This window comes from Dermacentor albipictus, chromosome 8, assembly GCF_038994185.2.
Source record: "Dermacentor albipictus isolate Rhodes 1998 colony chromosome 8, USDA_Dalb.pri_finalv2, whole genome shotgun sequence".
In the NCBI taxonomy this organism is placed as follows: domain Eukaryota; kingdom Metazoa; phylum Arthropoda; class Arachnida; order Ixodida; family Ixodidae; genus Dermacentor; species Dermacentor albipictus.
Window position 1 is genome coordinate 59,965,474 of NC_091828.1, and position 17,550 is coordinate 59,983,023.

At 49.9% G+C, this 17,550-nt stretch overlaps 3 protein-coding genes across 5 annotated transcripts in view; 1 reads left to right on the plus strand and 2 right to left on the minus strand.

The window, feature by feature from the left end:
- The window catches only part of LOC135915169 (AP-4 complex accessory subunit Tepsin-like), a 63,485-nt gene extending 54,322 nt beyond the window's left edge, over positions 1-9,163 (minus strand). Inside the window, exons 1-2 of one of the 3 annotated variants that reach the window (XM_065448207.2) lie at positions 9,047-9,101; positions 993-1,037 (exon numbers count right to left, since the gene is read on the minus strand). Coding sequence is in view for 1 of the 3 variants with exons in the window: in XM_065448206.2 (XP_065304278.1) it covers positions 9,047-9,088 (42 nt within the window). In the remaining 2 variants the exon portion in view is untranslated. Of the gene's footprint in view, positions 1-948; positions 970-992; positions 1,038-9,046 lie in introns of those variants that run through there. The other 2 variants (XM_065448206.2, XM_065448208.1) reach the window with 2 other exon arrangements.
- Positions 2,212-9,074, minus strand: Pez (protein tyrosine phosphatase non-receptor pez). Its single transcript, XM_065448204.1, has one exon. The coding sequence runs from the start codon at positions 8,524-8,526 to the stop codon at positions 5,155-5,157; it is 3,372 nt and encodes a 1,123-aa protein (XP_065304276.1). The 5' UTR covers positions 8,527-9,074; the 3' UTR covers positions 2,212-5,154.
- Positions 9,164-9,541: 378 nt separating the features above from the next.
- Positions 9,542-17,550, plus strand: part of fng (Fringe glycosyltransferase) — a 114,648-nt gene continuing 106,639 nt past the window's right edge. Inside the window, exon 1 of the mRNA XM_065448205.2 lies at positions 9,542-10,508. Within this exon, the coding sequence (XP_065304277.1) occupies positions 9,927-10,508 (582 nt within the window). The 5' untranslated portion in view covers positions 9,542-9,926. The remainder of the gene's footprint in view (positions 10,509-17,550) is intronic.

A 17,550-nucleotide genomic window follows, 5' to 3' on the forward strand; every position in this document is an offset into this window, starting at 1 on the left:
TCGCAGTAGAAGCTACATTGCAACATGAAAATATTTTGAACTTGATTTTTTTTATAGGGAATTTTACTTTGTGCTACCTCTTTACAATGCTCTATCATGGACAGCTTAAACTGCAGAAATGAGTAGGCCCTTCAGTCATAATTTTTTTCTGCAACCAAGTCACCCCTTGGCACGACAAACACTGCAGTGTCTAAAACGGTCCATCTAACACACAATATTGGTTCAGTGTTTGCGTATTAGTGCAGCTTTAACATCACATTTATTATCACTCACTATTCTGCAGGCATTACTTTAGTGCATGCACTTGTAGATCGAGTGCCTGATGGTGATGTGATCACGCAAGCACGACACATTGAAGCATTGCCCTTTGGTTATCCTGCGTCCCTCTTGGGAAATGTTTTCCAGCATTTAGTGTTGATTGCAGTCACCAGCAATGCTACAGTGGCCTCCATTCTTATCTGAAAAACTTCAAAAGAACAATTTGCACTCACTGCTGCTTTGTTTGTTCACACTCAAATTTTGCATCAAGAGTTGGTTAGTCCCCATCATTTAACTATTAATACCCTTCACATCTTTGCATGTGTAATTTGTCAGAAAACTACCCTTCACTGATGTGTGCCAACCTGACAACTGTCAACATAAAGGAGTTCTTACAGCCTTCGGAAGTACTAGGGGCACAGCAGAGGCAGAGTCTAGGGATCTGTTCGCTGATTTGTGGCCCAACTCAAACACAGTGGCTGCTTTACGAGCACGGTCATAGCTAGCTATTCTTAGCGGCCTCCCTGCAGGCTGCGTTGCAGGCAGTACCACGATGCCAGCCTTCATCGCTACAGCCACATACTAATTAAGAAAATCGCACACATAAGCTTTTGTCTACTTGAATGAGGTATGCACACGTAACTACTATATTATAATCCTTGAGCATTACATTTCAAAGCAAATTTATACCTCCGACACCTGGCTGTGTTACATTTAATACGAACAACGCTGACCTTCACCACAGGAAAGCCATTGTGAAATTCCCCTTAGCAGCATTGCTGAAAAAAAAAGGAAAAAATACGCCGTCACTTTCACAACTTATCATTGCTGCAGAGATGTGGACTAGTTTCGTTGCATGTTGGCAACTAAGCGCTCCAAACTAGCCAAACATCAAAGCCAAGTGTTTCATTGAATGACGAGAGCCAAGGAATGCAAGTCCCTCAATACTCGTGTCAAAAACAATGCACTAGTAAGTGTAAGACCTTTCTTTTTTTCTTTTCAAGTTGAAAAAGAACCCTTTTTCTTTACCCTGGGCCTGGAGCCCAGCACCTGAAGCTCTGTGAATTGCCCAAGTGTTCTGCACCGTCTCCTACAGATTCTTGACATCTGCAGCGTTTCGGAACAAGGACCTCATGAGAAAAAGTGCTTAAAGGTGTAAATACACTAACTGACCAGCCCCTCCACCTCCCCCCCCCCACCTGACTACAAACTGTTAATTATGGACAATAAGTTATACAGGCGACTTATGCAGCTTCTTCAACAACGACTGCACAGATTTATGTAATAATTGTATGCCGTATAGCAAACCATGCAATTAAAAAAAGAATAAAAGCTACTGTATGAGAGTGCTAGTTTCCACCTGCATGTGCTCCCGCAGTGACCCCACATTTATGCTGTAATATCTATGCCGAGCCTCATACAGCACATTTTTGCAAACCACTCCTTGTGCCACTTCGAACAGTGTCGCGCAAGCTGAACATGTTTAAAATTGTGCAGAAACCATTGAAGATATCTTTCAGATTAAGTATAGTTTATGCCAATTTACTAACCTATAGTATTAGCCTCAACACTCTTCTCGTGTCTGGTTGAAGCATTGTTTGTTGCACAGTTTCGTCTCTCAATACAGTGTTGACATGACGCCGAGATTCGCAGTTGTGAGTAAACTTCACCGCAAATGTGCTTCTCGCTCTTGTTGTGTGTGCAGTAGGGTTGCATGTAATGCGGAGCGCATCCTTTTTGGTACGGAATGCTGGAGGCATCCTTCGAGCATCGAACGAGCAGAGCAGTCACTTCACTGCAGATAACTGTGCGCACTATGCTCTCAACGACACTGCTTTCTCCTCACACAACCCCCGCTCCACATCTTCCCTTTTCGCAGTCCTACCGTAGCAACATCAAAACCCATCTAAGACGGGAAACCTTGCCAAGTCATCAGAGAACGAAACAAACAACTTTTCTTGAATAGTTACCGGCTGTCTTTTATTATCGGTGGCGACAAGGCATTCACCTTAAGGTAGGCAAAACAAAAAGAGGTTCCAAAAATAGTTCTACATTCTTCTACATCTTATCTTCAGCAGTTCATGTTGTAAACAGTTGTCAACAAACAAGTCTCACCGTGGACGGATGCTACGAAAACAAATAAAAAAAAATCGAACAGCAAGCTCGGCACGACTCTCCACCAGTCAATATCATCGGCATGCCTTGCTGTTATGTTAACAATAAGTTAAGTGCACACAATTGCTCATGTTAAAAGGTAGTGACATACACAGTGACGGGCACGTGACGGGTGTGTTCTCTGGTGAAAGAGGGCGCTAACAATGGTTATTTGCATGTGATTGTGCAATGAAGATTTGCATCTACAAGCTGCACGGTGTGTCAGTGTGCTCGACAGAGAAAGAGAAAACAAAAACATAGGCTTTTGTGCACCGCCCACACACACGGCTTTCGATGCCTTCAAACACACATTTCAACAACGAAAACTGTTTACAAAACAAAAATGTGCAGGCATACACGAGAATCAGCTGCCTAAATATACATCAGTTATTTAGTCTATGCCCACAGTTTTTAACTCCTTCACAACCAAAACGCCTTAAAAACGCTTCTAACAATGTGCCTAGAATCAGCAACACAAAAAAAGTAAAATGACCAACTGCAGATAGAAAGAAAGACAGAAAGAAAGGCTGTAAGTATATACCCAATTCATCAGCTGCCATAATACCTATCAGTTATATGTCCTCAACTACTCTAAAGTTCATTGCTAGTCAGGTGGATGCTCCAACATGACTTTGAACAATTCTGGCCCCAATCTATAAAACACAACTGCACTGGGCAAAAACAGTGGTTTTCTATCTAGCAGACGGCCAGGTCACTCGGTCGTCGTTCACACTTTTGCTCTTCCAATTCCTTCACTACCACCTTACCAAACTACATCACGTTTCCAGTTCTGCTGCCTGAAACCAACAATGTAAAACAATGCTACAAAGCAAGTGCACATTTTCAAACATCGCCAACAGATCTGCAAACAAAGCTCCAGCAAATGGCATGCACATCTACAAATTCAATCAAATTAAACGAGATGCACTGGTTTGACTGCAATGATTTCTTTTTATATATTTTCCTACCAAGTACATTTATACGAAGTTAGCACTCTCAACGTTGAAGGCTTAGGCACTAGGCTCCACAAAAAAAGTAATCAATGCTTGCACAACATATACTGAGCATAAATAAATAAAGTAGATGGTCATAAACAACTCTTTTAGCTATTCTGATCGATTGTATGAGCATAAATTTCACACGTGGGTAGCATTCTGCAGTGTGTTTTCTTTAAAGCGATGTTCAACTGCAGCAATTGCCCATTTCATTAAAAATAAATCAGAAGTAGGGGTAATGTGTGATGATGTTGGACAAAAAAAAATGTTTTCGCAACAATGGATGCCAGTGCCACCTATCACTGCTATGGAGGCACGCAGCACGCCATAACAATGACAGGCTGTGCCACTGTTCCCTTCACAAGGACACAGAAATTTATGGGGACAAATGATGTGTACTTGTGATCTAGCCTGGACAATGGAGGCAAGCGTAACCCTTGGACATGGCATTATAGATCTCACACTACTAAGGCTACCTCTGCATGAAATTCAAGCGTGGATAAGCCAGTGGTGCATCATGCAAAGCCTCATGAACAGCCTCATGACCTGCCTCCCTCAATCAAGTAATGCTTAGTATAGCGCTGCCAAAAGACCTGTGATGTGAAGCACCAGCTACCGTGCTTGCTTGCACAATCAGCTGGTGCCTACACCGTATCTGACAATGAGATTTTAAATAATTGGCTTCTGCTGAAAAGCTCTGGAAAGCCACTTGTGCAACTACAACTATTAGATTTTGTGCAATGGATAACAATGACGACGCTAAGGCACCAAACCTCCATTGACCCCCGGGAAGGCAATTCACTGGCCAGGGCAAAACAATGTGGCCCACATGAATAGCTTGACCACCAAACACTGTGCGCCACCGCAACGTAAACGTATGCATAATCTTGCTTCTTTGCCAACCACCAGTGCACCGCGTTTTGCTGAACTGTAGACAGAGGCATTCCGAGAAACCGTGGCAGAGCAAACCTGGAGCCAAGCACACTGAACCATGTGTTGAAAAAGTTCCCGGGGCAACATGCGACCACTCGGCAACTGTCACGTCGCAGGTGCGTTGCTAATCAGCAAGGTCTTCGCCAACCGCGAACATTTTGTCAGCGTCTCCTTGAAATGTTGATCAAAGGCACTGGGGGTTCTTGTGTTGCTCAATGCCAAAGTCTTGCATGTGCACGACGTCGGCACTTCACAACCACGATGGTATCTACATACAAGTATAAACAGTGAAGACCTTTCCTTCCATCCATAAAACAATGGCACAGTTCACGGCCACGAGCATAGAGAGTCGTGTCTAGCAGGAGCTAAGTAGAACTGACATTTGACTGCAGTGGTGAACAGCGACGAATTTCAGCATCTGGGCAATGGCTTTTGATTTCTTCTTGCAAAGTGCATGTGAAAAACTTGACAGTATTTTATCGCTTGGAGCAGACTCCAGCTGCGTAAAGAGGGAAATGTAGTATTGGCTTTTGATGTGTTTAGAGCATGGTCATTGACAATTGATTTCATATGCATAAGAGGCCAGTGTGTAAGTAATGCACCACTGCTTGAAAGTCACGGTGCGGATTTTCAGACAGGCGCTGGCAGAGTCTTGGAATCGCACAATACAGGTGCTGCGGAGGACCGGCATACTGCGCTGCACGACTACCAACAGTTGCCGACTACAGTTGCTAGCAGTTTTGCTGGTAATGCCGAGGCATCAGCTTGTTTCTTCAGCTTCGATGATGCAACCCGAGAATCGCCACACAAGGTCTTATATGAGGCGTGAATTCCGTAGGTATCGTATCAACACGTGGTACACAAACTTGTACTGCGCAAGAGTCTGTACACTTAGCATGCGCTGCATTCGAACAGAGCTCAGAACTCTTGGCACGTCCACTGGAACATTGTGATCCAGACAGAAGAGCAAGATGTCGCACAGAATCACCACACCCGACCTGCCCACACCTGCGGTGCAATGGACCACCATTGGCGTGTTGCGTGTTCGCAGCAGGCGCTGGTCACCCGAGGCCAGCCTGCGCACAGAGTCCACTTCCTCCATGAAACCGAGGAAACCCTGAATATCCCCTGGAGTGCCATGGTCAGGCCAGTCTGTATACCGGAGATGCCAGACATTTCGGTGACTGCAAGCGACACCTTGGGATCTGCTCACAGTCAGTGAGGTCGTCACGGCCACTGCAGAACACACGACACCCTTCCTAGTCACTCGGTATTCGCCGAACGAGAGTGCGGCATCATCACCATCAGCTGTAGGCCAGTACTGAAAGCACTTCTCACGGCCATGTTCATCTTCAGTTTCTGTCAGCATTACAACCACACCCACATGGTTTTCCCAGACCATCTGCCAGAAGCTTTTGGCAGTCTCCCGCGTGGGTCCCTGCGCCGCTATGTAGAAGCGCTGGCTATCACCCACACTTGCCGAAACATGCGAGGCATTAATATAGCCTGTTCGGTTGTCAGATGTTGGAGTTAATCGTACACGGTTCTCTTCGTATGGAAGGACATCACTGAAACGGTTGCGAGAGGTGTTCTCCGAGAGCAGTGCAGTTGTAAAGTCAGCGTTAGGCTTACGCTTGGCAATGCGTTCAAACTCGAGGAAGACCTGGCCATCCTCTAGTCGGCTCTCAAGAATTTGCTCAGGCCGTAACTCTTTGGACATGCTGGTTGATGGTGACTCCTGATCTGCACTGCTCTGGTCACCAGTAAGCAGCTGGTCTGGCTGGGCCACTGTCAGAGTTAGACCATTCATCGCTGCCACCATCATGGGGCCCAGTGGATGTGCCGGTGATGCTTCTTGACTTGGAGGGTCTCGTTTTTCCTCTGTCATCTGCTTCCTCGGGGGCGGCACAGGGGTGGCATCCACTGGCTTGGTTGCTGCTGCTGCCACTGCCGCTTGTTCGCGTGTAGTTGGAGAGCTGACACACACCTGAATCCTCTGGGGCTGGGCAACTCCGCATACTTGTGCATTCCACGATTCTCCGACCGGAACATAAGTTGGGAGCACTGGCCTCGGAGGCTCCACAATTGACCTCAGAGACTCCGACATCATGTTACCGTTGACGGCTGCCTGATAATGTGGCAAATTTGGCTCTGACCCCTGAATAGTGCTCTGGCTGAGGTGACGACGTGACACCAGATCTGGGCTTGCACTTGCTCGAAGCTGGTGGTGGTTGCGTGTCAAATCTGGTGTGCTTGCACTCGGGCGTTGGCCATACGGATATGGAGGTGGTGGCTTGTACTGGTAGTTCAGGTGCATGTTGGCAAACAGCTGTGCAGGATTGACCTCATATGACAGTCCCTGAGATGTCAACTCCGGAGTGCTGTATGTGTGCAACGGTGGAGCGAGGAGTGGTGGTGCTCTGCCATGTGCAACACCATCAATGCGGTTGTTGTTCGCAAGGTCACTGAAGGACATGGAGTCGCCAAGCTCAGTCAAATCAGCAAAGTTGCCATAATGCATGTATGACAGCGGTGGAAGCAGAGGGTTGCAAGAGCGCGACAAACTCAAGTCCAGTTCGTTTGTAGCTGCCGATGTCGTCATTCCAGGATGTTGCTGGTGATACACCTGACTGTTCTGTTGAGTTTCAAGAGGAAGGTCATTGAGGCTACAGCTGGTGACCCCATATTTGTTGAGCACTGCAGTTTCGTAGTCGGGTGCCTGTCGGTACGATGGCAGAAGTGCTCGTCGCAGATCAGTTGCACTTTCAGAGCTACGTGGAAGGCTCACGTACGAGTGGTGCATGCTGTTGTTGACTTGCTGACCGATTTCGTTAGACATCATTCTGGGAATGTGCTCCGTGGAAGCAACAGCATCCTCTCTCACAGGCAGAGGGTTGGTCGGATGATGGTCATAGCCATTCTGGTTTGGATTGACCAGTTCACTTGTGCTCCCAGGAAATGTGTAATTCTCGCTGTTTCGCGTTTCAGTGTGGTAAACCCCCAGCTCGTCAAGCGACTCCCGGCTTTCTCCAACATCTGTCCCTCGTTCCCCACTAGTGTTCTCCACGTCAGGCACAGACGCCCAACGAAAGCTGTCGCCAGCACCAGCGCTGCCACTTGTCGCCCGAGTGTATGTCTCCCCCATCATGCCTCCCGGCAACGACGCTGTCTCCTGCATGCCCATAAAGAACCCGTGTTGCTGCACGCACATCTTCCATATGTACTTAGCCGTGCTGACATCTTCAAGATGGAACTGGCCGGAGTGCGACCCGTCGCGGCCGACGATCTTGAAACAGCGCTTGTGGTGGATGAGGTCCACGATTTCACTCCAGTGGTACGTCACATGCTGGGGCTCTTCGGTGGGGGACGCGTGCGCCTGCGAGGTGTCCGGCTCGCCGCTCCGGCGCACTTGTCGCGCGGTCACTCCCTGCACCGACACGCCGAGGACCATGTCGACGCCAGAGGCATCGCGGACTTCGAAGCGCTCTTCGCCGTACCCTTCGAGCCTCTGCACGGCCTGTATGTAGTAGAGCTCCGCGGTCGCGTGATCCAAACCCTGCAGGCTTCTGTGGGCGCTCACTATCTCGTCGAGCAGTGCCGCCTCCTCCTCTTCGTTCGCGCACGCGAGCAGCACCGACTTCGGGAAGAGGGCGAAGTTGCGCAGGTACTCGGCGGTGTGGTGTTCGGGCCGGTGGTCGCCGAACTCGGCCTGCAGGCTGTAGCTGGCCAGCCGGATCGCCTCGCGCCGGTCGCACGGCAGCTTGCCTTCGATGACGTCGCTCTTGAGCTGCGAGAAGTAATAGTAGCGCGTCACGTCACTCTGCAGAAGGCGGCGCGCCTGCGCGGCGTCCGGAACGTAGAACATGACGCCCAGCTGCAGGCTGCAGCAGCCGCCGCCTTCGCGCGACGACCCTGCGCCGTGCTTGTCGAGCTGCTTCTTGAGCGGCCGCTCCAGGTCCACCCATCGCTGCTGGCCGTCGCGCGTCTGGTATCGCAGGCCAAAGTACTCGGGTTGCGTGATCTGCAGTCGCTGGCACACATTCTGCAGGCACTCGCGACCCACTGTCCGAGAAGAGACGATGCACTCGACCGTCGCGTTCTCGAGAAGCTTGACGGCGATGACGCAGAGGCTTTTGGAGACGACGCTGTAGTGCTTGCTCTTCTTGAGTTTGAGTCGGAACGGCATATTGACGTTCGAAGCCCTCCCGCTGCCGTAGCAGGTATCGTCACCGTTGTCGTCGCTCCCGTTGCTGAGGAGGCCGTCGCGACGCGCATCTTTTTTTCGCCGCTCTCTCACGGCATGCCCTGGCTGAGCGGCTCCTCCACCGCCGTAAAGCGCCGATGACGAATCACACACTCACTACTGGTGCTGCGGCGGCAACGCCTCGCCTCCGATTACTGAATCGCTCGGGAATGCCAAGCAGCGACGCAGCAGCGCCGATAGGCCTAGCGCTGTCATGGGGCGTAGGAGGATGGGCGCCGCGCCACAAGCGAACCAACGAAGCTTGTTTGTGATCGGCGGCCCCGCTGTATAACTCGTTCTTTGTTTGGCACTTTCTCGTCGACACACACTCGCTCGCGAACGCTTTCAGCGCGCGCGCGCAGGGGTGGTAAAGTGGCCCTCGGCGTTGCGCCGAGGCAGCGAGGCAAAAATTTAGGGTGTGTTTATTCTGCTAAGGCGGAAGGCTTCGTCAGGAAATGTGTACCTTTTTCAGAAAACTCAGGTCCTCTTTCAGTGCTGCTTTCATTTTGCTTGCTTTTCGAGAATCCCACTGAACGAATAAGGACAGCGCACCCAGTTTCTGTTTCTTTATTGAGTTATCTGACCAGAGGACTCTGTCAATAAGTTAAAAACTTACACGTATTTCTCAAATTGCAGAAACAATGTTAAACATTTCTACATAAAAACTTATTTACATATAAATTTTATTGTTTTTATATGTTTATATCAATGAAATAAATGTTGTCACAAATCTATTTTTGCATGTGTGATCTTTATCAACAGAAATTATTTCTTTAAGTTTAAGTTTTGTTGTTTATAAATATTCTAAATTGAGTGCTAAATGCTTTATTTCAATTCAAAAAAGTTTTTAACGTTAGTTTGTTAGGCTTTCGAAAGATGGCGCAAGGTACTAAACAACGTGCGGAAAGGAGGACAGATTCCTGCGCGCTTTTTCGCGCTTCTTTGACTTCCCTCCCCTCGCTTGACCTCAAGCAAGCCTTCAACCTGTTGCACGTGCGCACGCACACCCGGCAGCGGCAGCTGGAGCTGGAGAAAGAGAGAGAGTATCTCTCTCTCGCTACGAAATGCTGAAAAGAAGGCTCCTCCCCGTCCTCGCAAGAGTAATAAAAAGAAAGAATGAAATAGTAAACACGAGGAGAACTGCAAAACTCGCGGAGTGCGAGCACTCGCTGTAAAAGCCGACCGCCCCGTCGGAGTGGTGCCGGAGCTGCGGCGAGCGGTGCGTGCTGGTGGTGAAGGCGGCGGCGTGCGGTTGTGGTGCTGTGTGTGTGTCCGTGCGGCCTCGGCGCCGTACGTACGGGACCAGCGATGGACGGCAGCGTGAGGCCGGCGACGACGTCGCCATGAAGTTTCTCAGCGTGCGCAAGGTGACCCAGGGCACGGCTTTGGCCGTGTTTCTGGCCGCCTTCTACGGAGCTTTGCTGCTGCTCGGCTGGCCCCCGCTCGGCCTCGACTGGCAGCAGCAGACGACGGCGCTCGTTGCAGACGACGCCGCTCAAGATGGCGGCGCGCACAAGAAAGCAGCAGCAGCGGACGGAGAAGTTGCAGCGGCCGCAGCAGCTTCGTCCAACGTCAACAACAAGCTTGTGTTCCTCAGGGCACCGCCCGGGTTTCATCAGAGTGCTAGTCGCAGGGTGTTGAAGGGGGGAAACGACTTTGACAACGAAGTGGAGGATTACGCCGACCAGCCGTCAGGCGAAGACTTTGCTCCCGACAGTGTCGGGGCCGATGCCGACGTACGCGACGGCAACAGGTCGGCGGGCCAGCGAACTGCAGTCAGCGGTGGGACGGTGCCCGAGGAACCGCAGCGGTCGCCCACGACGCGGCTGGAGGACGTGTTTTTCAGTGTAAAGACGACGCGGACGTTTCACAGGACTAGGCTGGACGTCATACTCAAAACGTGGTTCGTCCTCGCACGCGAACAGGTGAGCATTTGCGATCGCATCGAGTGAACGTGCTGCGCGTGTTCGCGTACGTGCCTCTCTTGGTTTTCGCGCATCTAGAGAATTGTGCGTTTATCTGCACTTGCTGAGGCATGCGGCGAACGCATACTCCTGCCGCGCGCTTTGTTGTCTGATCCTTACGAAACAAAAAAATGTAAGGACTCTGGTCTAGGCAAGATACGCCGTCCTAACTGGAGACGCACAACTACACACCTTTCGAAAATGTGTGACAGTTTACCTGTATACTTACATTTCCTTCCTCGAGCAATATGTACTACATTCCGCGTGTGGAATTCTGCGGACGGCTGATATGCACCGCAGATTATACACTGATCAAGAGAATCAGCTGTGTCGTGTGATTTGTGAATACTTTCTAATAGTTGTCGATCGGCAGTGAGCACTCTCTAGGATCGGTATTTGTTATCCGCACATGTTTCCTAATCGTTCCTGCGCTGTACGTTTCCGTGAATTAAGTCTGCCGCTATACGAAGAAAGACTTTCTCGCTTACATTATAGGTACTTTGGCGTGCCCGCACTTTTGCGCATGTACACAAAAGCTTACCTGACACGACTAATAAAATCGTAGCGACTAGACTGTCCGCGTAAAGCAGTACATGTGGCCGTGATCACGTGCTCCGCGTACTCGCTTCACGTGCGCGTAGCGGTACTGTGCAGCGAATTACGTCACGAAGCAGCGTAATGTGTTTACTTATCTTTTTTTTTTAATTGCGCCTACAGTGCATAACGAAATCCGTCGCTCATTCACTTCTTTTTTTCGATTAGGTAAGACTGGACATGAAATCACAGACACCCTTGACAATTCATTTGAGCCTATGCCACGAGGAACAGAACAGTTTCGCAGTACAATTCTACTTTTAAAAAATAAAAACACATAAGAGAAATGTTCATCTATGTCAGTGGGAGCCCAAATGGCATCGTTGTTTGACCATTAAACGAGGAACCATAAGAACAGTATAGGTGTAATGAAGAAATGGAAAAGAAAAATGTGAATGCTAGGCATTGCAAAATACTCGGAGCAGGCTAACTAAATGCAACTCGTGCACACAACGCATTTGCGTTTGAGTGGCAAGAGACAGGGAAGAACAACCGTGCCATCCCTACACTGCGTGCCTTTGTTTCGTTCACCAGAATCGTACATTTGAGAGCGAAACCTTGGGGTTCTTTTCACGGTATTCGTTGTGTCCGATATTCGTTGTAGCGAAAGGAAGGGGAATCGAATGCGAATAAACGTGCAACCGAGCCTGCGCAATATGTGCGGCGCTTACCGAAACGCCGAGATGAATCTGGGACCCCGTTATGGACCTAGGAATGTACTGGTGGCAGGTGCACCACCCTACACCTCGCCACGCATAGGTGCATACATGCTACTGCACCACGTTCAGTGCGCACAACTCGGTCTTGGCGCTGTCGACGCCATGATGAGGTTCCAGGCGGCGTTGAGGGGAATGCCAAGGCCGCGCCGTTGTTGATTTTCTTTTTTTTTCTTTTTCCAGTGAATTTTCGGGGCTGTCGAGGGGTGCCGCGGGTGCGCCTGCTTTAACCTACAGGGTGCCTCAGTAGCTCAACTTCTGGAATCTTTTCATTCTACAGAGCTAAGCGGGTTTGTCATGGTCCAAACGCACGTGCGCCTCTTAACAGTCGCCCCCCTCAACCGTCACCACCGAGATTAACGCAAATTCTCGGAGGTGACGCCTCGACCGGCGTAGGGCTACTGCAACCGACATGCTTTGCGGCATCACTGACGTAGTGAAACTCGTCCCTCGGGATCTATGTTTTGGAGCGCGGACGGAAGCACAGGTGGGCAGAACAAATGGCAGAACTCGTGCCGAAGTCTGAAGGTTGCCACCGATAATCGAGACCGCTGGTCGTTTGGAGTTCATGGTATACACTGTGCTTCCGTGAGCGCAGTCAATGTACACACACAGTGCAACGAGAAGTAAATCACGTGAAATTTACCACTGACGCAGTGGGTTCGAATTCGCGAACACTGTATCAACTGTAGTTTAACCATGACCGCTGTTGCTGTACGGCCAATTGCTTTTCTCGCGTTACAACGGGAACACACACGTCCGTCTGGTAACACTTGTATACCGCAAAACAGAGCAGATGCGAAGCTCGGGTTTACCGCATTACCGCACGGTGGTTACGGAAGCGCCGCGCAGAACCGCTTGAACACTATATTTTAGAAAACATATACGGTATCGAGGATGGTAAAATTCACGTATAACTTCCAGCAATGCAAACAAAAGGCTACGCCCAAATTGCTCTCCTGCGAAAACACCCGTGTACTTAGATTTAGGTGCACGTTAAAGAACCCCAGGCGGTCTAAATTTCCGGAGTTCTCCACTACGGCGTGCCTCATAATCAGAAAGTGGTTTTGGCACGTAAAACCCCATAATTTATTTTTAAATTGCTCTCCGGAGACCATGGTGGCTAAAGACACATGTCCCGCTTACAGTTGTTCAGTGGGGCTAAATTCTCGGAGAGAAATGCCTACTTGCTATATATTAAAATGCCGGGTTCGAAATTTCACCTCACGAGGGCCCGTTCCTTTAGGCGGGAGATTTTTTGGGTCTGGGTTACAACTTACAATCGGTTCGATTTCGAGAATGCAGTGCAACCAACCGTGAAAGTTCCCTACAGAAATTGCTAGGGAACTGTGGCCTTGCAATCGCTGACCCGTACTACGGGATTTGTGAGTAGTACGTGGATTTGCTTAATCTTCGTGGTTGTGGCTGCAAACGTCACTGCGGCGCGTTACTTTTACGTTCTAAACGCTTGCACGTTTAGCAAGCGCGCACCTTAGACGGCACAAAAGAAGGTAGACGCTTGTCTCGTGGCTATGTCTTTTGTCCCGTCTAAGACGTGCGCTTGTGTTAACCCTGCCGGTGTCAACCAACAATAGTCCAGGAACGCGTTCCTTTTGCGCACTTTTATTGCGCTTTAGCTTAATCTCTATGAGATAATTATTTTTTCCCTCGCAGCGCGTGTCGGGTAATAAGTACCTGCACACTCACATAACTACTGTGATTTTTTTTTTTGCACGATATTTTGTTGCCGATGGTAAGTTTCGCCAAGTCACATTTGAATCCTGAAGAACGAAGGTTAGGCAATCACATGGTACTGCGCGCGTCATTCTCCCGCTGGGGTGCTATTCTGGGCATCGCCGAATTCCGTCACATTATGTAATTCGGCCCTAACGGCATTTTGAGCCAATCAGAGATGCCGTAGCGGCTCTCTGGACCAATCCGAGCCGTGTTGTGCCATTACCACAAGCCCGGATCCCGAATCTGCAAGATGCAGAATCTATCCTGCGAGCGCCATAATTCTCCCTTCACAAGTCAAGATGCTGCGCCTTCGTGCGGGAGAAGCCTCGGCGGAGCAGCGTGTTTTGACGTGTCCGCGTGTGCCCGACGGCCCGGCGCCGCACCTCCCTTGCCGGGAGGTCACCGCGCGCGCGAACTTTGAACCGAGTGGCCAGCGCGGTCGCTGGTTGGACCCCTCGGACGACCGTCGTGTGCTGACTTTGTATTGGGCCGTTTGAGTGACAATGGGCCTCGGGGATTATAAAAGCAGCGACACGCCGCTCGAAAACAGGATCCGCCGACCCCACCTGGAGAGAGGGTCGCTCCCGACTGGGGTGAGATGTGTCACGCGTTTTCGCCGGACGCCGTCGTGCGAGAACAGTCGCGTTTGTGTGAGCTCTCGGCCCCAGTGCCGATCCGTTTATGTCCTGTATGATAACCTGTATATAATGTATAAAGTCCCTTTTGTTATTCTCATCGACGCCAGGCTCGGAGTCTTCGCTACCAACGCTCTGTCACGAAACGGGTGAAGAGCGCTACGGGACCACAAAGCCGTAATCGTGGTGCAGCGGTGCAAGTTCGTAACACTGGTGGCACCGGTTGGATGTCGTAACACTGGTGGCACCGGTTGGAAGTTCGTAACACTGGTGGCACCGGTTGGATGTCGTAACACTGGTGGCACCGGTTGGAAGTTCGTAACAGCCGACAAGATGGCGAATAGTACAGTTTGGCGAAATTCGAGATCGCGCACAGTAGCAACCCTGGCTGGACCGCCGTACCCTACAGCCAGAGATCCCTCGGGGGAAAATTTTGCCGCCAACTAGAGGACGTCTTGTCGTCCCAGTTCGTCACTTTGCTAATGATGACGATCATCATTACGGCTTCCGCCATCACACCCAGGTTACGCGACTGTCGGCAGGCAGCGAAATGGAATGGGTCAGTCGGCGTTCCGTCTTTTCCGAGACACGTGTTCTTGGCGGAAGTAGACTAACGAGCTACTACACGCCGGGGATTATGGCGGCAAAGGACGTAAAGATGTAACCCACTCGGAAGTGGGCGGTGTGCCTCCCGGCAGTCTGGGTTCCGACCGGAAGCGGCACTGTGGGTGACTTCCGGGAGGCGCACGGTGGCGGCTGCGCAGAAATGCCCACTGCCCGAAACCCGGAAACAGCGCCCAAAGGCTCGTGCAGTGTCTGGCCTAGCGACGCTCGTTGCCGTAATCGGGGAAACGTGCCCGTACGCATAGTGTGCGTCGAGCCGGTGGATCCCGACGCGCAGACGCGACACCACCACGCCCCCCCCCCCCTCCCCTTGCACGTGTGCGTGCCGCGGTCGTGTTACGCAACTGAATTAAGCGGCGTGTGGTCGTCGTGTCGAGGATGTATGTTGGCACATCCCGAAATGGCATTTCCGTGACTTCGTGCGCGTCAACCGCAAGAAGGCGTTGTGCCTATCGCACGACGGACGCGTGCTTTGTATTTTTGCCTTGTTTTCCCCTTCCCCCCAGTTCGTGTCCAACCGCTGTTAAAGGGGACTCCGACTAAACGCGAAAATTACTTGGGCTATTTCATTTGTCTGCTTAAAGGGGGACCGCGGAGAGGTTATGACGAAGCGGGCCGAAAGAACTAAATGCGTAAGTAATACACAACAAAAAGGAGGAGGGGAGGGGGCTGCTGTGCACGCTTATTTGTCAGTGTTGTCATTTGACTCAACTTCCGTGTTTTCTTTCTTTCCCATTTTGTGAATGTGAGAAGCGGCTTTTCCTGAATCTTGCGACGTCCTTGCTATTGTTGTTCAGTGTTTCGTAATTTCCGGTGCACACTCCATTGCAGGCGAGGCTGTATATTAAGCATGGGGGGGGGGGGGGGGTTCTTCTTCCTTCCCTTTCATTTCTAAAGAAAAAAAATTATAATCTACCGTTTTACGTCCCATAATCTCGGTCTGATTATGGGGCACGCCCGAGTGGGGCACTCTGGCTTAATTTTGACCACCTTAGGTTTTTTTAACGTGTACCTAAACCTCACTGCATGAGGGTTTTTGCATTTTGCCCCCTTCGGTATCTGGCCGCCGCGGTGGTAATCGAACCGGCGACCTCTAGATCAACAACGCAATCTTTTTTGAAGGAAGCTTTTATCTTTTTTTTAATCTAAGGTGGAGGCGCTTGTTCAGCCGCACGCCGCGTCAGATTAAGTATGACTTAGATTATAGTTATCAGCGATTGCCGAGGGCCTCTACTCTATAGTGATGCTCCCTTGCAGCCGACAAGGTATCCGCTACCTACGTGTCCTTTTATGTTTCTTAATGTAGTGTGTAATGTAATGTAGTGTCTTATGATATGACTAATAAATATCGGGCCCCTCGGTTAACCCCCTTTCTTCTCGTTAATGTAGTGTAATAACTTTGTTTACCGATAAACTATTTACTGGCCTTGGCCAGAAGCTGTTGCGCTCACTGGCGTCGTGGAGAGCTTGTATGGTGTTGCGGCTTCACCGAGCAATTTTTTTTATTCGGCGTTGTGTTGTGCAGGTGATAAGGTCGCGGCGTCGTTGAAAGGCAGCGATATGTGTGTGGAACTAATGCGCAACCTATAGTGATAAAAATGTTTTTTTTTTTAATCTCTTTTGGCACGCATCTAAACCTGCAGAAGCTTGGAGACTCGTGCACGTGGTTTTTTCGTACAAAGTTAGGGCTCTTGGGCAACATCTTAGGAAACTTCAGGAAACGTTCGGCAAAGAAATCTGATGATCTTCGAGCCTTGACGCCGGCGCCGAGCTCACAACCAAATGTTATTCAGTCCCAAAATCAGGTCACATCCTGTATTTCTCGTGAAGCATGAGTGATGAAACCAATTCTGGTAGACTTATTCGTGCCGTGGTCTGGAAGTGCTGAGACCAATGTCGGGATTATTCGCTAGATGTCTGTCAGTCATCCATCGTGCGAGCAAAAGTCGAGCACGCCTCGATGGTAACTAAGATATATATATATATATATATTGTGACCCCGCACCTCCACCACTTGTGACGCAGCAGTAATCACGGCTTTTATTCCGCGTCAAAAGGTTAGGCGAACCGACCACGCCCACAACAGCAAGGAGCACACTCGAGAGCCAGCCCCACAAGCGATGATGAAGAAGAACCCCATATGAGCCCCACATGATGATGATCATGTACAGATGACAAAGAATAGCTTATATCTCGCTACACTATATATATATATATATATATATATATATATATATATATATATATATATATAATGCTGGGCGCCGAACATTACAGAGCTTAAGGGCAGTGCATAAATGTACTGCACTCTACGGAACACCGGCCGGAGACGTCGATGGTAGCACCGGCGTTGGTAGCGTCGTCTTGTGACACTTCCTTCGACCACAAGGCGTTAAAAAGTTTTTGTGTCGCGCCATTGTTCTCTCGGAAGGCGGAAGAAGTCTACGATAATGGTTGTTACTGCTGACGCCTCTGCAAGAGTAGTAGGTAGGGCATGGTCGTTGCAATACGTGCGCTCTTGCTTCCATCAGCGCCACAAGGTGACGGCCGCCAGCGATTGTGGACACGTCTCTGTACCAGGTACTTACTCAATGAACTGTAATGCGGAGAGCCAAGCCGAGCTCGATTCCTTGGTCTTTTGAGCCAAACAACGTCCAATGATAACTACCACCACACTGTCCTGTGTTCATCACGGAG